General features: G+C 41.5%; 2 protein-coding genes and 2 long non-coding RNA genes across 7 annotated transcripts; 2 read left to right on the top strand and 2 right to left on the bottom strand.

Moving 5' to 3' along the window:
- Nucleotides 1–200: 200 nt before the first annotated feature.
- LOC133023698 (uncharacterized) lies at nt 201–2,311 on the bottom strand. The gene is made up of 4 exons (XM_061090769.1): nt 2,266–2,311; nt 1,861–2,205; nt 1,671–1,777; nt 201–670 (listed from the first exon to the last, which is right to left on the bottom strand). Exons 1-4 carry the CDS (start codon nt 2,309–2,311, stop codon nt 458–460), a joined length of 711 nt encoding a protein of 236 aa, XP_060946752.1. The 3' UTR covers nt 201–457.
- A 2,204-nt stretch (nt 2,312–4,515) lies between these two features.
- On the top strand, nt 4,516–7,418 carry LOC133023697 (zona pellucida sperm-binding protein 3-like). Its single transcript, XM_061090768.1, has 10 exons — nt 4,516–4,881; nt 4,959–5,074; nt 5,148–5,251; nt 5,328–5,502; nt 6,110–6,227; nt 6,315–6,397; nt 6,474–6,643; nt 6,801–6,962; nt 7,062–7,130; nt 7,210–7,418. Exons 1-10 carry the CDS (start codon nt 4,516–4,518, stop codon nt 7,416–7,418), a joined length of 1,572 nt encoding a protein of 523 aa, XP_060946751.1.
- Nucleotides 7,419–12,722: 5,304 nt separating this feature from the next.
- LOC133023039 (uncharacterized) lies at nt 12,723–14,440 on the bottom strand. 2 transcript variants are annotated; one of them, XR_009683037.1, is made up of 3 exons: nt 14,377–14,440; nt 14,060–14,136; nt 12,723–12,839 (listed from the first exon to the last, which is right to left on the bottom strand). It is a non-coding gene; the product is annotated as an uncharacterized LOC133023039 (long non-coding RNA). The 2 variants fall into 2 exon arrangements; XR_009683036.1 differs by having other exon boundaries at nt 14,341–14,391.
- A 410-nt stretch (nt 14,441–14,850) lies between these two features.
- LOC133023189 (uncharacterized) lies at nt 14,851–16,995 on the top strand. 3 transcript variants are annotated; one of them, XR_009683043.1, is made up of 5 exons: nt 14,851–14,911; nt 15,067–15,154; nt 15,613–15,679; nt 15,769–15,807; nt 15,960–16,995. It is a non-coding gene; the product is annotated as an uncharacterized LOC133023189 (long non-coding RNA). The 3 variants fall into 3 exon arrangements; XR_009683044.1 differs by lacking the exon at nt 14,851–14,911 and having other exon boundaries at nt 14,955–15,154; nt 15,616–15,679; XR_009683042.1 differs by lacking the exon at nt 14,851–14,911 and having other exon boundaries at nt 14,955–15,154; nt 15,960–16,994.
- The last annotated feature ends 382 nt before the right edge of the window (nt 16,996–17,377 follow it).

Below are 17,377 nucleotides of genomic sequence, written 5' to 3'. Positions count from 1 at the left end.
TCCTGTCAACCTTTTGTTTTGGTTGTTTCCTCAGTTGTAAAGGTTTTTCAGAGGGAGGGATGGGGGTCCGGGATTAGGGCTATTTTTTTTTTTTTTTTTTTGCCTTTTTTGTTTTTGAAATATTAAGTAAAAATGTCTGTACTGAGATTTAATGAGAAGTCAGTGGCTTGTAATGTTTTATTTTTCTCTCTCTGTATATCTCTTTCTCCTCATAGAATGTGATTGTTAAATGACATGCACCGAAACAAATGTTTTCATGAACTATGGAGCTTCTTTCAAATATTAATAAAATAGCATCGTTTTTCTTGGCTGTTAAAAAACGTGACATTTGGTTATTTGCCTGCTCGTCTCTCTTTGCCTTTGTTGCATCACACTGAGAGGACCAGTGCACGGGCCGCAGCTCTCAGGTCACGTGTCACTTCCTGTACCGCACCATTAGTTCCAAGCCAGCATCAGCTCAGGCTCTGAGGGAGAGCTGTCTGGGGCAGGCGTAGTAGTTGTCCTGTGGTTGCCGGATGTTTGGGTTTGCGTACAAAGGGAAGTCGTCTTCCTCCAGGTGTGACGGGTCCTCCTGGTTATTTTGGGGAACCGCGGCGCGCTGCTGCTTCCTGGTCATTTCCTCATAGATGGGAACAGGAGGTTGTGGTCTGTGATGACGCCTCGCCTTCAGCTACAAACATTATTTCATTCATGGTTAGAAACACATTATTGCTCAGTGTGGAACACTTACAAGCTTCTGTAATTCATTTTTCAATTTTGTGTATTTTAGGCTCAGGGCCTCAAGCTCCTGTGAGTTTTTACTCTAGAAGGCAATTCTTTATCACTCAGCTGAATAATGAAAAACAACATTCATGTGAATTAATTGATCCACCTACTGCTGTCTCCTCCTGTGGTCTATCAACTTTTTAAAGTCAGACATTTGTGACAAATACTCAACACATATTCCCCAAAACCCAAAAGTTGTTTATTCAAGTCCAATTGACCAAATAGTCCAAACCCAGAAAGTACTACAATATACTATACTATAAAGTTGGACTTTTGTGTAATGTTTGAATAGATGCTTAAAGAGGCTTCATCAGTTGTAACTGACAGGTGAGTTTGAGACCCAGGTATTTAATTTAATCAGTTTTCAATCACTAAAAAGGTTAGAACACGAGGTATTCATTTAATTTAACTTAGATTTCTGCCAACGTCTGTGCATGTTTAATAGATTGTTTCCATACTGAAGTCATGGCAGTAATTACATTGAAGTTTGAGCTCAGCCTTTTAATCAGGTGGAGATAAGAGACATTTTGAAGAACTTGAAAGGTGCTGAGAAAGGTTCCTGATAAAACTTGTATTTCTCATTTAAACAAAGTTACAGATTGCATGGGAATAAAACAGCTAAACAACCCAGAGCAAAACATTGAATCATTTTCAATAAAAATCCAAACTCCAGTTTAGCAGATTAAGTAAATTCATGATTACTTTGAATTAAAACATTATAAAAATTAAAATTAGGAAGATAACAAATTTGTTTATAGGCTGGTTGAAGCCATAAATTCTAACCTAGTATGTGTGGCCCGGACCAGTTCATAGACAATAAAGTGGAACCTGACACACACTCAGCAGTGGTACTTCACAAAGACACTCAGGATTTGTTAAATATCAGCCAAAGTGTAAATACTCACACATCTGTCTGTGGCCAGCCAGCTGAGTGTGAGCCCGATGAGTCCTGCTGCTGCAAAGATGGTGAGCAGCAGGGGGGGGTAACTGGGAGAGCACTGGCACGGCCTCCCTGCAGCACAAACCAGTACAAGGGGGTTGTTTAAGTTTAGTTCAACTGAATTGCAGCAGTGTGAGAGTGTTGTGTTGTTTTACCTCTGCCTTCAACCAGTAAGAAGAGCTGTGTGTCACTGAGCAGGAGCTCCTCCCCCCTGAAGCTCAGCTCCCACATGTACAGTCCTGTGTCACTGGGCTGTAACTGGGTCATGGTCACGTTGACCCTCAGAGAGTCCAGCCCTCCACCCAGCTGCAGACGGCCCCTCCGCTCGGGGTCCACCCTGAGCTCGCCGCCCTCTGCCATGGACAGCAGGGTGGTCTGGCTCTGGGCCCTGCGGTGGTACAGGTGGAGACCCCTCAGGCTGCCGAGCTCCCGCTGAAGGGGGCAGGAGAACTCCAGGGACTGGTTCTGCGTGAGACGCCTGAAGATCAGCTCTGCAGAGGCTGGAGGAGAAAGACAAATCCAGATCAAGCTCTGCTAACCAAGACTTGACCAAGACTCACTGGTCCGAGAGTCAAATGTTTTATCATCTATTAGATCGATGTCCATGACATTTGCTCTCAGTACCTTCTCTCTTTAGTGATCAGTTTGTTTCCTCTCGAACCATCAGTAGGTCAAAGTTTGAAAACTAGAACGTCACTCAGAAGAATGGACACCTCCAGCAAACATGTTTAAAGTCTCTAGATATTTAATTGGATCTGTTACCAAATTACAGATACTGGGGATTGTGCTTCAGATGTATGAATTATTGTCTAAGAAATCAAGGGAAATGTTGAAAAACAAGTTCTTCCTTGACCCATAAAGTTGAATGATAATCCATAATAGTTTTTGCATAATGCTGCTGACTAACAAACAAACAGTTTACAATTACATAGACGACATCAAATGTTGTGTTCATGGTCCCCAGACGATGAGTTGTAATATTTTGGTTTACAACCTGACTTTTCCTTTAGTGCATCATCAGTTCAGAATTTAATTTGCTCGCTGCTTTGTTGTTTTCTTATTTAAAACGTTTTAAACTAACTCAAGGGCATCTCAATTTAGTTAAAGATCAATAATACATAGTGCTGAAAAAGTTTTCTCCAAGTAGGTGAAGCCAAATTGATCAATATGTTTTTAACGTCAGGAAGATTCAACCCTTTAACAATATTAGGGCACCTCGGTTCGTCGTAGTTTTTCTTCACTCTTGTCGAGTTAAGGACAGAGGACGTCACACCTTGTACAGATTATTAAACCCTGTGAGGTGAATTCTCATTTGTTGAATATAAATCATATCACAGAGTAATTCCTTTGACATTATTTTATAAGAAGACATTTCTCTTACCTTCAACGAGTTGCATGAAAATAAGAGCACATGCTAAATTCATCTTCACGCCCTTTTCAGTTGTGAAAGCAGTGAGATGCACCCGAGCTAAGTCATAATGAACTCCGCCTGTTTCCTCCAGCTTCTCTGACTCTGGTCAACCTCACTCTATTTATTGTTCTTTGCCTCAGAGCAGGAAGAGGAAGATTCAGCTGCAGTAACGGCACTGTGGTTGGTCTGAGACACAATCAGGATGTCAAGCTTTAAATACAAAAGGCTCCAGCCCCTGTGAACACACCCCTTCATTAAAAAACGTTTAAGTTTTTAGTATTAACATTGTTCCTTCAATAAAACCCTTTCTGTTTTTAGGGCGCTCTTACAGATTAGGTGAAATATTTCAACTGAACATCAGTTTCTTCATTCTGTATCACAGGATGTGTCGGAAGTTCAGGTGAACAGTTTTTGAAGTCCGTGGTTTTATAGAAACCGTGACTCCACTAGGTACTTTCCCATGAAAGTGGGTTTTATCAACTGGCCTGCTGGAGAGAATGCGGAGAGGTCTTTGCTGATCATGCCCATATTTTTTGGTCTTGCCCCTCCATCCAGTCTTTCTGGATAGAAGTGGCAAAAATTGTTTCAAAGGTCCTATGCTTAAATATGGATGTATTGTTCACAACTCTCTATCTTGGGAATACGCCAGATGGGTTGAGTAAAGCTATTATATACCTACTTAGGGTCTTGCTGGCTGCAAGTAAAAAGGCCATCACAAAATGTTGGCTCCAGAAAAACGCTCCCACTACAGACTCTTTTGTTAATATTGTAAAACAACGACATGTACTAGAGCAAATGACTTCTTCAGTCAGACTCCAAAAAGACTTAGGTGAAAAACGATGGCAGAAATGGCAAGCCTACTTGGCCAATGAGTGAGACGGTATGCACGTCCTGGATTTGATACTTTGTCTTTTGGATTTATTGATCACCCCTGGACCTTGAATTTGGGTAATTGTTCAATGTTTTGTATTTGTCTTTTGTTCTACCTTCCTGTACTAAAAGATGAAAATTATCTATAAATAAAGAGTTTTAAAAAAAAGAAAGTGGATTTTATAGTGTGAACACGACCATAAATAAATGCAATGACTTTTTTTCTCGCAACTAAACAGAAAACAAGACCAGTCAATTACCTGCTTTGCATGTAGCAACGTGCCTGAAGACTTTTAAATGTGTACATCAAGTGTGGATCCCCTTCGACTCCATTCAGATGTTGTGTCTCAGGCCTGAGTGACTGAGAGCTGATTGTTGGCTGAGTGGCTGCAGCTGTGCCGGGCTGAGGCTCGTTGTCTGCAGGAGTGTAAAAGGCTCCTGGGCTCTCACTGCTCAGCTGCCTTGTGGGTGAGAGCCGAGCGTGTGCAGTCCGAGCCAGTTTGCCCTTTTGCCTTTTTGAGTGACCTCCATGGCGTCCTTGTGTTTCCTTCTCCTGTTGTCCGGCCTCTGGGTTCGGTCGTCCGTGGCCTTTCCACCGACCCGCTACACGCAGCATGCTTCGTTCCAGACCCCCGAGCTCACGAAGAGCCAGACCCAAGAGCATCAGACGCCTCCAGCTGAGGAACCAGAGCAGGTGAACACTGTCCGAGTGACCTGCCACCCGGACTCGATGGAGATCACCATCCAGGCCGACCTGTTTGGAGTCGGCGCTCCTGTTCAAGGGCACGAGTTGCGACTCGGAGTGGAGAACGATGCTTACTGCAGAGCTGCGGCCATTTCACGAGAAGAGTTCAGGATTTTCGTCGGACTCATGGACTGCGGCACCAAGCACTGGGTAACCGTTTGTTTGTAGCATTTCAGGCGACTCTACGTGTTTGACCTTCTGCTTCTAAACACATCTCTGATCCACAGATGACTGACGACAACCTGGTCTACACAAACCTCCTCATCTACTCCCCCGAGGCCTCTCCGGATGGGCTGATTCGGATGGATGAGGCTGTCGTTCCGATTGAATGTCACTACGACAGGTCAGTTTACAGCGACTCTTACAACCTCACTGTGCGATGTGCTGCTATAAAATGCTCGTTTTTCGTTTTGCAGGAAGTACAGTTTGTCCAGTTCTTCCCTCAAACCGACCTGGGTCTCCTTCATGGCAACACAAGCTGCAGTGGAAACCCTGGACTTCAACCTGAGAATCATGACCAGTGGGTTTTGTTTAAATCGAACGAGTGACCTTTCCTTTTTGTATGCTGACTGTTTTTTTCTTTTCTTTTTGTGCAGATGACTTTCTTTATGAAAGGGGCTCTAACGTGTTTTTCCTCGGCGAGCCAATCAACATCGAGGCCTCGGTCCGAGCCGGACATCACATCGGGCTGCGGGTGTTTGTGAGCAGCTGCGTTGCTACACTTGACACGGACATTTACTCCGTGCCCAGATACGTCTTTGTTAATAACGGGTAAGCACATTAATTATAATAGTGGGGAATCTGTTTCTTAAAAGGAGGAGGAACTCTCATCAGTCCTGTTTGAGTGAGAAGTTGTATGAAGCTTGATGTGGCTCTAGAGGAAGCTGACGTCTGACACCAAGTCTAGTGACGTACCTGAAAGTGTCAGTTAGATCTGAGGTGAAGCACGTTTCCAGGAACCCGCCCTTCATCTGAGGCGTGGCACTGCTTCACAGAGACACAGCAGCTAGTGCAGCTGGAGCTGGCAGACTAAATGTTTTTTTTAAGTTGTTTGACAGTTTTGTTCCTCAAACGGTGAATTCTTGTGCTGGTAGAATGAACAAACAATGTTTCGTTGTCTGCATTCTTTTCCACAAGTTCTGCACGCAGGTCTTTAAGCTGCCTCATGCTCCACAAAGACCTGTGGCAGGGCCTGGAACAGCCAAATCACCAAATACAGTTTCATATCTAACTAGACGTGTCCGAACTAAATCTTAAAAGTCAAACGTTTGCAGTTGTCATGTAGATACAATGTTTGTTTGAACATAAGATCTCTGGATGTACTCAATTCTTTATGGCTTTTTTTTACAAGTGTGATGACCTGATTGCTTTCTTTTAGTTGCTTGGTTGACTCCCAGCTTCCTGGTTCAAGGTCCCACTTCTTACCCAGGATGCAAGATGACAAGCTCCAGATGGTCATTGATGCCTTTAGGTTTTATAATGAGGACAGAGGAGAGGTGAGATCACATTTTAAAACTGTTGTAAGGCATTACCGCTCGTATTGTTTGTTCAATACTTGTGTTCTGTCCCTCCCCTTCATGCAGCTCTACGTCACCTGTCACCTGAATGTCGTACCGGTCAATGACGCAGAAGCGCCGAATAAAGCTTGCACTTTTATAAACGGAAGGCAAGTTATCTCTGCTCTGGTGTGAATGTCAAGTGCAGTAAGCAGGCGTGCTGAGAATCTCAAATCGATTTTTCAGATGGCGCTCAGTTGACAGTAATGACTTCCTATGTGGACAATGTCAAAACCCAAATGAAGCTGGTCAAACCCTCGGGAAGCCCAGCAGCCCCGGCAAGTACAGTCCCCGTGGGTTTGGGAAGCCGGCTGAACCTAAACCCTCATGGAGAAGTGTACTAAAGGCCAACACGGGTAAGATCTATAATGGAAAATGGCATTTTGTCAGATCTTAGCTGGTTTTGGTTCCCCCTGTGATACTAGTCAATAATACATGAGTTTACCACTAGATGTCAGGCTTTCCCCTGGTTTGTCCTCTATCATTGGTAAAACTGTGGACTTGTGCTCTTAGTGTGGGAACAGGAGGCAAGTGTGGGTCCAATGCTGGTCTTACCTGCTCAACCCAGGAGTGGGCCTCTCCCTGTGGAAGATCTCCCTTCTGTTCTCAGTCAAATCAGCAGACCTTCCCTCTACAGCAGCCGGTGGAGAAGTGGAGTGAGCAACAGAAGAGTTGGTGCGTGTCTGAATCAAAACAATATCTTTACCAATGTTGAGCTTTTAGGCCACAACATTGTTGGTTTTTTTGGCTAAAAAGAAAAACCTTTAATCCTAGATCTGAAGCCGCTCCGTGGTCCATCTACACCAGACCTGGTGGAGGAGGGAGAAGACCAAATTGGAACAGGTGAAGCCTGAAGAGACTTGACTAAATCTCAAAGTTTCCCTTGTTTTTAAACATGACAACTCTTTTTCTCTTCCTACAGATGGAGATGAAGAAAATGAGGCGGCACCTGTAGAAAAGATGGCTCCCGAGATCACGATCAAATCCAACGGTGCAGCGAAGGACAACGTCTCCACAACAGCCTCCACTGACGTCAGCCCCTCCGCTCGGATGAAACTGGATGAGACTCTGTCAAATGCAACAGCTGCAGAATCTGACCTTCCTGACACTAATGACCCAAAGAGAAAATAAACTATTACTTACTAAATGTTTGCTTTGACTCTCTGGATGTGTAAATGTTTAGTTTAAGATTTACAGAGGTGTTCAGTTGAAACTTTTCTGTAGCAGGTAAAATTAATACTCCCGTACATCATGACTTTCACAAAAGGTTACTAGATCTTATCTTGGCAAAGTATGTGGATTTAAGAAATGTATATAAAGTTACGATTTTGTACTATTAGTATGATCAGTCGCAATACTAATTTCTAAGTAGGATTGACATTCAAAGTTATAGTTTTATATTTAGATGTGTACTTCTATGTGCTCTCCTCTGCCTCCCATAGTCCCTTTTAAAACTATAGCACAAGTTGGTGGACTTGGTCTCTAGTTCTGTATCACTCACCACCCGTGTTGTTTCCATGTGTCAATCTACTTACATCCAAACCCCTGAAGCAGTCGTTTGAGATGTGAAACACATTTATATCCTTCTAGTGTCTTTGCTCAGTTTAACAGTAACTTCACCAAACCTATAAGTCCTGATCAGGCAGCTGAATAGAGACACAATGACCTGTAACTTCATTTCCTAGCGATTATGTAATTTGACACCACACATGCATGATTTATGAATTCAAGGGGATGGTTTATTAATTTAATCTTCACATTTGCAGTTATATTTTTCAAAACAGATGAACAAAAACCCATAATTACATCGGACAATTGTGATTAAATGAAATTGAGTTACGACAAACATGTATTTTTCCAGCACATACGAATATGAAGAAAGCTAACATTGATAACATTACATTTAGTTGAAGCTTTTAACAATAAGTGCATTCAACCATGAAGGTACAAACACAGAACAAGAGTCAAGAAAGTACAAATTTCGTCCAGAAAGCCAAACTACAAAGTGCTATAAGTAAGTGCCATTTGTGCCAAGATGTGCTAAACCTGCTTTGTCTCCAACAGAAACACAGAAAGGCAGATACCTGATCGAGAAGAACATAGGTGCTCAAGTCTCGTGGTGCACATGGTAAGTGTTATTTTTAAAGTGTGTATATGTCAGTGCTTCACAAAACAAAGTTAAAACAAATACTAAAGCTTCATCTTTTACTGTCTTTAGACAGATTCATAAAAATGGAAAGCAGATCCTCAGAGATGGGTGAGTATGAAATGTTACACAACATCACAACAGTTTAAATAAGGGCTTGTATAGGTTGCAGTTACAGAAAATAAAACCCCCAAATAAATCCACTTAAAAAATAAAATAAATAAGACCTGACAATATGCGTCTTTATGACTATTCACAGATGTTGTCCCAGAAGCAAGCATTGTAAAAGATAAGCTTTGTCAAAGGGATGGGCATAATTAAAGGGACTCCTACCTTTGTTGCATTTGAGAATTACAGCACATTCAAATCATCCCGCCTTCCTCCAATGCCCCACCCCCTCGTTCCCATCCGCGGTGTTTTATTGAAGAAACTTTATTTACAAGCAGACTTACAACCTACTGCCTCCGCGCACGCACGTGAGTTTTTGTTTACCAAAGCAATGGATTCGGATTCAGAAGCACCGGTAAGTTATATACATTTACATTCACATGAGGACGCGCCTTGATGACGCGGGCCCGAATGCGCCACAAGAAGCAGACGGAAAACCTGCATGTCCATGCAGCAAACAGACAGGTCTGTCGGCCAATAAGGTCCTTCGGTCCGAAGAATTTTATTGGTTGAAGTTTTCACTAAATATTATGAGAGTGAAATAATTGTTTGTTTTTACTCCTGGTGGGTCTGTCTTGCATTTTAGAGTGTCATTACCTTATTAATACCAATTTAACCTTATCCAAAAAAATGCAACAAAGGTAAGAGTCCCTTTAATCGACGATCGCTTAATTGATCGTTATTTTTTCATCGATAAAACTAATGCATGTTCTGTATAAGTACAACTCGGCCACGACTCAAATGATGTACCACTTGAACAACGCACATCCGACCCTGGTTAGTGGCGGTGCATCCTGCTCTCGGTCTCAACCTAGCATCAACTCGGTGTTAGCACGGAGGAGCTGCGATGCACAACGAGCAGAGAAAATTACCCAACGGATCTGCAAGTTCATCGAGATGGATATGCTACCCTTAAGTATTGTTGAGCGCGAAGGTTTTCGACCACTGATAAACTTATTGGAACCGGCAAATCACATTCCGTCACGACGTACCATCACCAGACCGGTAGAAACGCACCAAGAAGAACGGAAGCAGGAGCTGTTAAAAGAATTGAGCATCACTGAAAGAGTTGCTCTAACCACCGACTGCTGGACAGCTTTAACAGCTGAGAGCTACATAACCATCACTGAATTTTAATATATAAATAGAGGCCAACCTCTTCACATGTGGAAAAACCCAAATGGACAACTCTGCTTTACATAGTTGTTACAAACAAATTTCAGCCTGAGCATCTCGACAGTATAAGCTTTTTGCTTCCCATGACTCTGTTCTGTGTGTTTGGTTTTGACCCTGATTCAGAGACATCTGGTCTCTGTGGTCACTTTAACAAACAGAAGGCTGTAAACCTTCACTGTCTTGCCAACTCCTCAAAAGAAAGCAGTTCTGGAAATATGGATTTAATAAATTCTTTGCAGCTTTTTGAAAGAACAAACTGGATTTTCTGCAATGGGAGAAACAACTTCCCAGGTGGGGGTCAAACCTGTGATGAACAAACCTGGATTAAAACCAGAAAAGGTGAAACCCTCCATGAATTCTATGCAGAGATGAATGGACCTGACTTTTTGAAAGTCATATCAGAGATTAAGGAATTTTACAAAAAATTGTCAAGTCTTGCCCAGCTGTCTTGTCACATGTCAAGACAAAAACAAATCAGCATTGAAGAAATGCCACTGAGTCACGTGAATGCATCAGTTCAAAGCATTCAGCTAACAAAGAATAAACCCACAAGGACATTACCAGTGTTGAACGGAGGGCTATGCTTCCTCGAGTCAGCTCGAGGTTATGAGCAAAGATGATATCCGACAAATTGAGTCCTACTTCTATCGAGGTGGAAAGATAGATTGGATGAACTTTTTGCTTTCTGACAAACACATGTGTGGGTCCATTATAAAGAGGGATGCCTACGAAGAAGTAAACACAGTCCTGGACCAGACAGTACATCGTAGAAACGCCATCAAGAGAATGAACATATTCCATCATCCTGGCAGTGGTGGAAGTACTGTGGCACGACAGATCCTCTGGGAATGGAGAGGAAAAATACGATGTGCAGTTGTTACAGTGCAAGGACGTCACAACCATGTGTGAGCATGCAGTGACACTGAGAGAACACAACGAGAGAGATAAATACAACTGTCTGCCAGTGCTCTTGCTCTTGCAGGACAGACACACAGTTTACATATATGATCTGAGACGGGAGCTTGCGATGTCATTTCAACGAAATAAGTCAATCTAGGTTGTGCTTTATTCTGCTCGTCTGCAGCAGATCAGATGATCCTGAGAGAATGCGCAGAGCATCGGCATCTCAAACAGTCGCAGTCATACACAAGCTGTCAAACTCAGAGAAACGTTTGTTCTCAGAAAAGCTTAAGCATCTTGAACTGAACTGAACTGATATCAGTGTCACAATATGCGCATGTCTTGGTATAGCTACTAGGACTGTGCTCAAAAAATCGATGGCAATATATCGTGATGTCCCCCTTGCTGATGCACGCATTGATGCAGATGCTACTGTATCGATACAGCATCAAATGCTGTTACGACCGTCTTGACAACGAAACATCACCTATGGTGCAGTGCACAATAAACCCAATTGCTGGCAACATGGGCAAAAACAGCACACATCTGAATTCAAAACAAACATGGAACGAAACAGTGAAAAACTGGTGAAACTTGTGCATGTGAAATGCTTTGCGCAGTCTGAATTTGTACTTAAGACACCCACTGTTTCCAGTCTACTGGGAAGAATTTGCAGTATCGTGGCTTTTTTTAAGGAAAAGTGCAATTGCAAGCAATGCCGTGAATGAAAAGCAGAAGCTACTTAATCTCCCCGAGCACAAGCTCATGACAGATGTAACTACGAGATGGAACAGCGCCTGCGATATACTGGAGCGCTTCTTAGAGCAGCAGCCCGCAATTCGCGCAGCATTGCTCTCCACTGAGGTGCGGAAGAATGCCAAAGAGTTGTGGACCTTAACTGAAGCGGACCTGGCCTGTGCTGAAGATGTGGCTAACGCCCTGAAAATGCTTAAAAGACACTCCTCAGACACAAACAAGTGGGCATGGTAATGTGGAACTGAGTGGAACGGCCACTACAAATAGTATGTTGTGCCAGAAGCGAGCATTGTAAAAGATAAGCTTCACTCTGTCAGTGTCCCATATTTCTCTGAGAAGCAAAACAAAGGCAGATGAGAAAAGGAAGTCCCCTTTTACAGAGTAGGAGCAAACACATCATGCAGAGAGAGACAGAATCTCCAAGCAATCAAACAGCTGCTGACTTAGGAGATCAGAAGCGGCAAATTGTTGATACCTTCCACGAATTCTATAGAGATGAATGGACAGGACTTTTTGACAGTCATATCAGAGACTAAGGAATTTTACAAAAAATGGTCATGTCTTGCCCAGCTGTCTTGTCACATGTCAACACTCAAACAAATAAGCATTGAAGAAATGCCACTGAGTCACGTGGATGCATCAGTTCAAAGCATTCAGCTAACAAAGACACAAGGACATTACCAGTGTAAACAGAGTTTCCAGTGTTTTCATGGTGATACAAATATATATGGAAAGATAAAGAACAGGACTCTACCCGAGTCCGCAAAGCTCCTGTCCCTTCAAAAGCTACAAGATCTAAGCAAGAGGTTTATCAATGAAGGGAGAAATATGTCATCAGCCGGTGACCTCTCTCTTCTTTCAATTCTGTTTTGAACTGAGACAAGCGATGAACTCGCTTCTTCGGATACGCAGATCCTTCTATCAGCCATCGATCAACTTCAGAGACTCAGGAGAAAGTACTTCCTAGTGAGACTGCCGTGTGCGCTATTCACCACCGGGGTGTGGCCATTCACCGTAGGCACATTGACCTGCAGGAGAAACTATGTGCCGAAGCATGCCTGCCACTGCCCCAGCCGCGGAGACACGGTGGTCTCCGGAATTTGCCGTGCAACAATGGAATTAGGCAGCGGAGAGTACATATTAAAACATCAAGGGTGCAGCAACTGATGATGTTTCAGAGTCAATATTCCTTCTTGTTGTGTCTGACATAGCGTGAGGAGCATGGATGATGGAGAGCTGCAGTCGTAGCTGTGCCACATGCTAGGGGGGGGGCGGCGGATAGCCTTCAGGTGTTAGGCCTCAGCTCTGGCCGGGATTGCGAAGCTTTGAGGAGATCTCGTCATGCGTTTTCAACCATGGTCGGTGAGCAAGGGTGTCGCCAGATGGGTTGGAGAGCGATGCAAGTGCTTCATCATAGAGGAGAAAGAACAGAAAGCAGTATTATTTTTAGCAATGATAATTCAGAAGTCTCTACAAGATCTATCATACTTGTTGTGTACATGTGTTCTTCTAAGATTAGAGAGGGTAAGGTCATGTAGAGGATTAAATCAGTGTCCTTAGCAGATTTCTGGTAAGACTGCTTCCATCCTCGTATCTAGTCTGACTCACCTTGACCACAACTTAGTAATACGGAAATAAAAAGTCAAGCTAAATGTTGGGTAAGACTGTAATCATTGAGGCTTAATATATTATTTCTTTTGTAGCAGCATTAAAACATGACAAAGCAATTGTTCTTTATCTATTTACTGCTCTGTAGGAATCAGATGAAGAATATGGGGTAAAGACCATCGGGTTTGGTTGGCTAGACATTAATGAAGAATCCCCCAAAACAGCTTTGGTATAAGCTTCCTCTCTATGGGCAGAGATTTTATTTATTTATTTGTATTGTGATGAATTCCATTTATTTATATGTACCAACATCAAGACTACAACACCAGACAGTACGCGAGAGGTTAAAGACAAATTATATAGAATAAAATAAAGTACAGTTCCTTGCTTGGGGTAAACTGCATCAGTCAGTCCTTCATAATGGTGCTTATTGCTCTACAAAAAGAGTTTATATGTATTATATTCATAATCTAAATAAAACAGAGCCTTAACCTAAATGTCTATTGTTTATATTATTTTAAAAGTGTCCATGGCTCTTGTAATTCATTGTCTCAGTAATGCTCCTGCAGTGCTGAGGCTGCACGTTCCATGATTATCAGCTATTAAGTCCATTATTTATGTTCCCAGGTGACGCTGAACTAGGCCGTGGCTAGCTTTCCACATAGGATCATTGATTATAGTAACTACGGAAAATACTGTTCCCGCTCAAACCATTGTGAAATTGTTTGCTACTGAGAGATAAGTGATCTTATAGTTGTACCATTTGTTTAGAAATATAATTCAATTATTTATACGGACAGTATATAAAAATAGCTCAAATTACATATTACATTGCACATTGAATAAGAATATTCACACAGGCCAAAGACATTTTCTGTAATAACAGCATCGAAAAGGCAATGCTGCCATCTTGTGGTGACAACTAAATATAACACATCTGACCTGCACATTAACTTCAGCCAGGTTAACTAGGAAGCTACACGTTAATAAAACATGTAACAACTCTGAATAAACATACCTGCAATCCATTGGACAAGCACACAACCACAGTTGTGAAGTACAGTTGTAAGTTGATCGAGTCTGTTTCCGCTCGAACTACACAGGAGAGTTCCATATTAGTGCACATACATGTCATGTGCACGCCGTTAGCATCCATTAGCATCCATTAGCAGCTAGCTAAAACACAACTCGTTAGCACAAATTCTTTACGAAGCAATACAACTACGAATTCCACAAACTTTTTCTGGTAATTGCTGATACATTTTACACATCATGTGAAACGTAGTTTACAGTGATTACTTAGTTTATGTCCGAGCGACCAGGGCGGCACCTTACCCACAGTGTCAGATCGTTTACTACTGAGAGATAATCAAAGTGCGCCACAGGTTGTAGAAACAGGAACTTCCGCTGTGGGTTTTCAAAATAAAACCCATATAGTAAAACTTTGGTTGCAGTCCCCGGTTTAACCGGAATTTAACAATAAACTACTATTATTTACACTGTTAAATATGCATATTTGCTTATATGTATATCTGCGTATATATGTATTGCATTACATGTCATTTGGCAGACGCTTTTATCCAAAGCGATACAATTAGTGCATTCAACATCTATGAGGGGCCATTGAGGGGTTCAGTATCTTGCCCAAGGACACTTTGGCAGGCAGAAGGGAAGACTGAGGATTGAAGTGTCAACCTTCTGGTTGGAGGACGACCGCTCGACCTACATATAGATATTATATTCATATAATTGAATGTTTCCAGAATAACGAAGCAGATTACCTGTGGGATTGGGAGTCTTACTTTGACAATGACATTACCCCCGCTTCCATGGGTGGTTCTTCCACTAAACTTTCGACTCCCTTGGGAAGGTACGTACTGTCGTCGCACTTCTGACTTTTATTAGTTACAAGTCGTAAATAACATCAGAAGTTGGTGTACATGTTCTATAATGTTGTTTAATGATTTCATGTTCATTTGTTGTGTTGCTAAATATTGTATTTGTGTAAACCTGCATCTGATGAAGAGTGTGTGTCTGCGGCGCTGCACGTGTATGTACTGTGATGGGCACGCAGCGACTTCATGCAGACACGTGTTTGTTTCCACAACTGCAGGTATGTGAGTTTATGTATGTCTTGTTGTATTATTTTCTTAATGTCCAGCACGTACGTTAGATTGTTTAATTTATGTAAAGTGTATTTTATTTTATTTGTTAATTATTTTTATTTAGTTTTAGTGATAATTAATGTATATTTATATCCCTACTCTGTATCCTTTCTTCTGGTGTCTTTGCTCAGTCTAACCATAACTTAACCAAACCTATAAGTCCTGATCAGGCAGCTGCATAGAGACACAATGACCTGTAACTTAATTTCTTAGCATTTATGTAATTTGACACCACACATGCATGATTTATGAATTTACTTTACACATTTGTAGTTTTCAAGAGATGGAAAAATGCATAATTACATCAGACAATTGTGCTAAATTAAATTGACTTCAGACATAAAACATGTAACTTTCAAACAAATATGACGAAAGGGAAGATGTGCTAAAGCTGCTTTGTCTCCAGCAGAAACACAGAAAGACAGATACCTGATCGAGAAGAACACAGGTGCTCAAGTCTTGTGGTGCACATGGTAAGTGTTATTTTTAAAGTGTGTTGTGTCAGTGCTTCACAAAACAAAGTTAGAACAAATACTAAAGCTTCATCGTTTACTGTCCTTAGGAAGATTCATACAAATGGAAAGCAGATCCTCAGAAATGGGTGAGTATGAAATGTTACACAACATCACAACAGTGTAAATAAGGGCTTGTATAGGTTGCAGTTACAGAAAATAAAACCCCCGAATAAATCCACTTAAAAAATAAAATAAATAAATAAGACCTGACAATATGCCTCTTTATGACTATTCACAGATGTTGTCCCAGAAGCAAGCATTGTAAAAGATAAGCTTTACTCTGTCAAGGGATGGGCATAATTAATCGACCATCGCTTAATTGATCATTATTTCTTCATCAAGAAGAACAAACTGGATTTTTCTGCAATGGGAGAAAAAACTTCCCAGGTGGGGATCAAACCTGTGATGAACAAACCTGGATAAAAACAAGAAAAAGTCAACGTCTGATGTTGAGCGGCCAATTGTTCAATCCTTCCATACATTTTATGCAGAGCTGAATGGACCTGACTTTTTGACAGTCATATGAGAGACTAAGGAATTTTGCCCAGCTGTCTTGTCACATGTCTACACTCAAACAAATCAGCATTGAAGAAATGCCACTGAGTCACGTGGATGCATCGGTTCAAAGCATTCCGCTAACAAAGAATAAACCCACAAGGACATTACCAGTGTTGAACGGAGGGCTATGCTTCCTCGAGTCAGCTGATGAGGCCAGGCTGGATTCTCTGGAAGTCATCAGTGTCGACCAGTGTGACGACACAAAAACTGGAGGTTATGAGCAAAGATGATATCTGACAAATTGAGTCCTACTTCTATCGAGGTGGAAAGATAGGTTGGATGAACTTTTTGCTTGCTGACGAACATGTGTGGGTCCATTATAAAGAGGGATGCCTACGAACAAGTAAACACAGTCCTGGACCAGACAGTACATCGTAGAAATGCCATCGAGAGAATGAACATATTCCATCATCCTGGCAGTGGTGGAAGTACTGTGGCACGACAGATCCTCTGGAGATGGAGAGGAAAAATACGATGTGCAGTTGTTAGACAGAGCAAGGACGATGATCTGATATGTGTTACTGTGGTGTCCCAGAACCAAAAGAAATTAGCTTGTTTGTCAATAAGAGCGAGGTTTTGTGATAAAATTGTAAATATGAAATGCATATAAAGTTTTTTGTCTTCATCTCGATGTGAACCATATTTTTTGCTGTGAAACTTACAAACTTTAAATTTGGTTGTTTAATAATACATTTATATTTGGCTTTTCGCTAAATTTTTGTTTATTCATTTTGTTTATCATTTCATTTTTATAAGTTAAGCAATTGATCTAAAAAAATAAATTGAATTGTAAAAAATAAATGAGTGACAAATCTGACATCCTGCTATTTTCACAGTTTAGTTTTTATTGTATGTTTCGACTTAACATAATTACTTGGTCATGTTTTTAAATTTCTAAGAAAGAGGAAATTGTCCTGATACAGAAAGCGAGGTGTTGGATATGAGTCAGATCTCTGCACATGAGCAGTTTGAGGAAAATGCAGTTGTTCAGCAAAAGTGTGACACTTGATTAAAATTATTTCAGCTAGGCTTACTAGTAATATGGTCACTGGACCTAAACACTACATCTATTATTTCCTGTCTCTAAATTTGACAGCC

Source organism: Limanda limanda, chromosome 17, assembly GCF_963576545.1.
Source record: "Limanda limanda chromosome 17, fLimLim1.1, whole genome shotgun sequence".
NCBI classification, from domain to species: Eukaryota; Metazoa; Chordata; class Actinopteri; order Pleuronectiformes; family Pleuronectidae; genus Limanda; species Limanda limanda.
The sequence above is the reverse complement of the archived record's forward strand: the minus strand, read 5'-3'. Positions and strand labels throughout refer to the sequence as shown.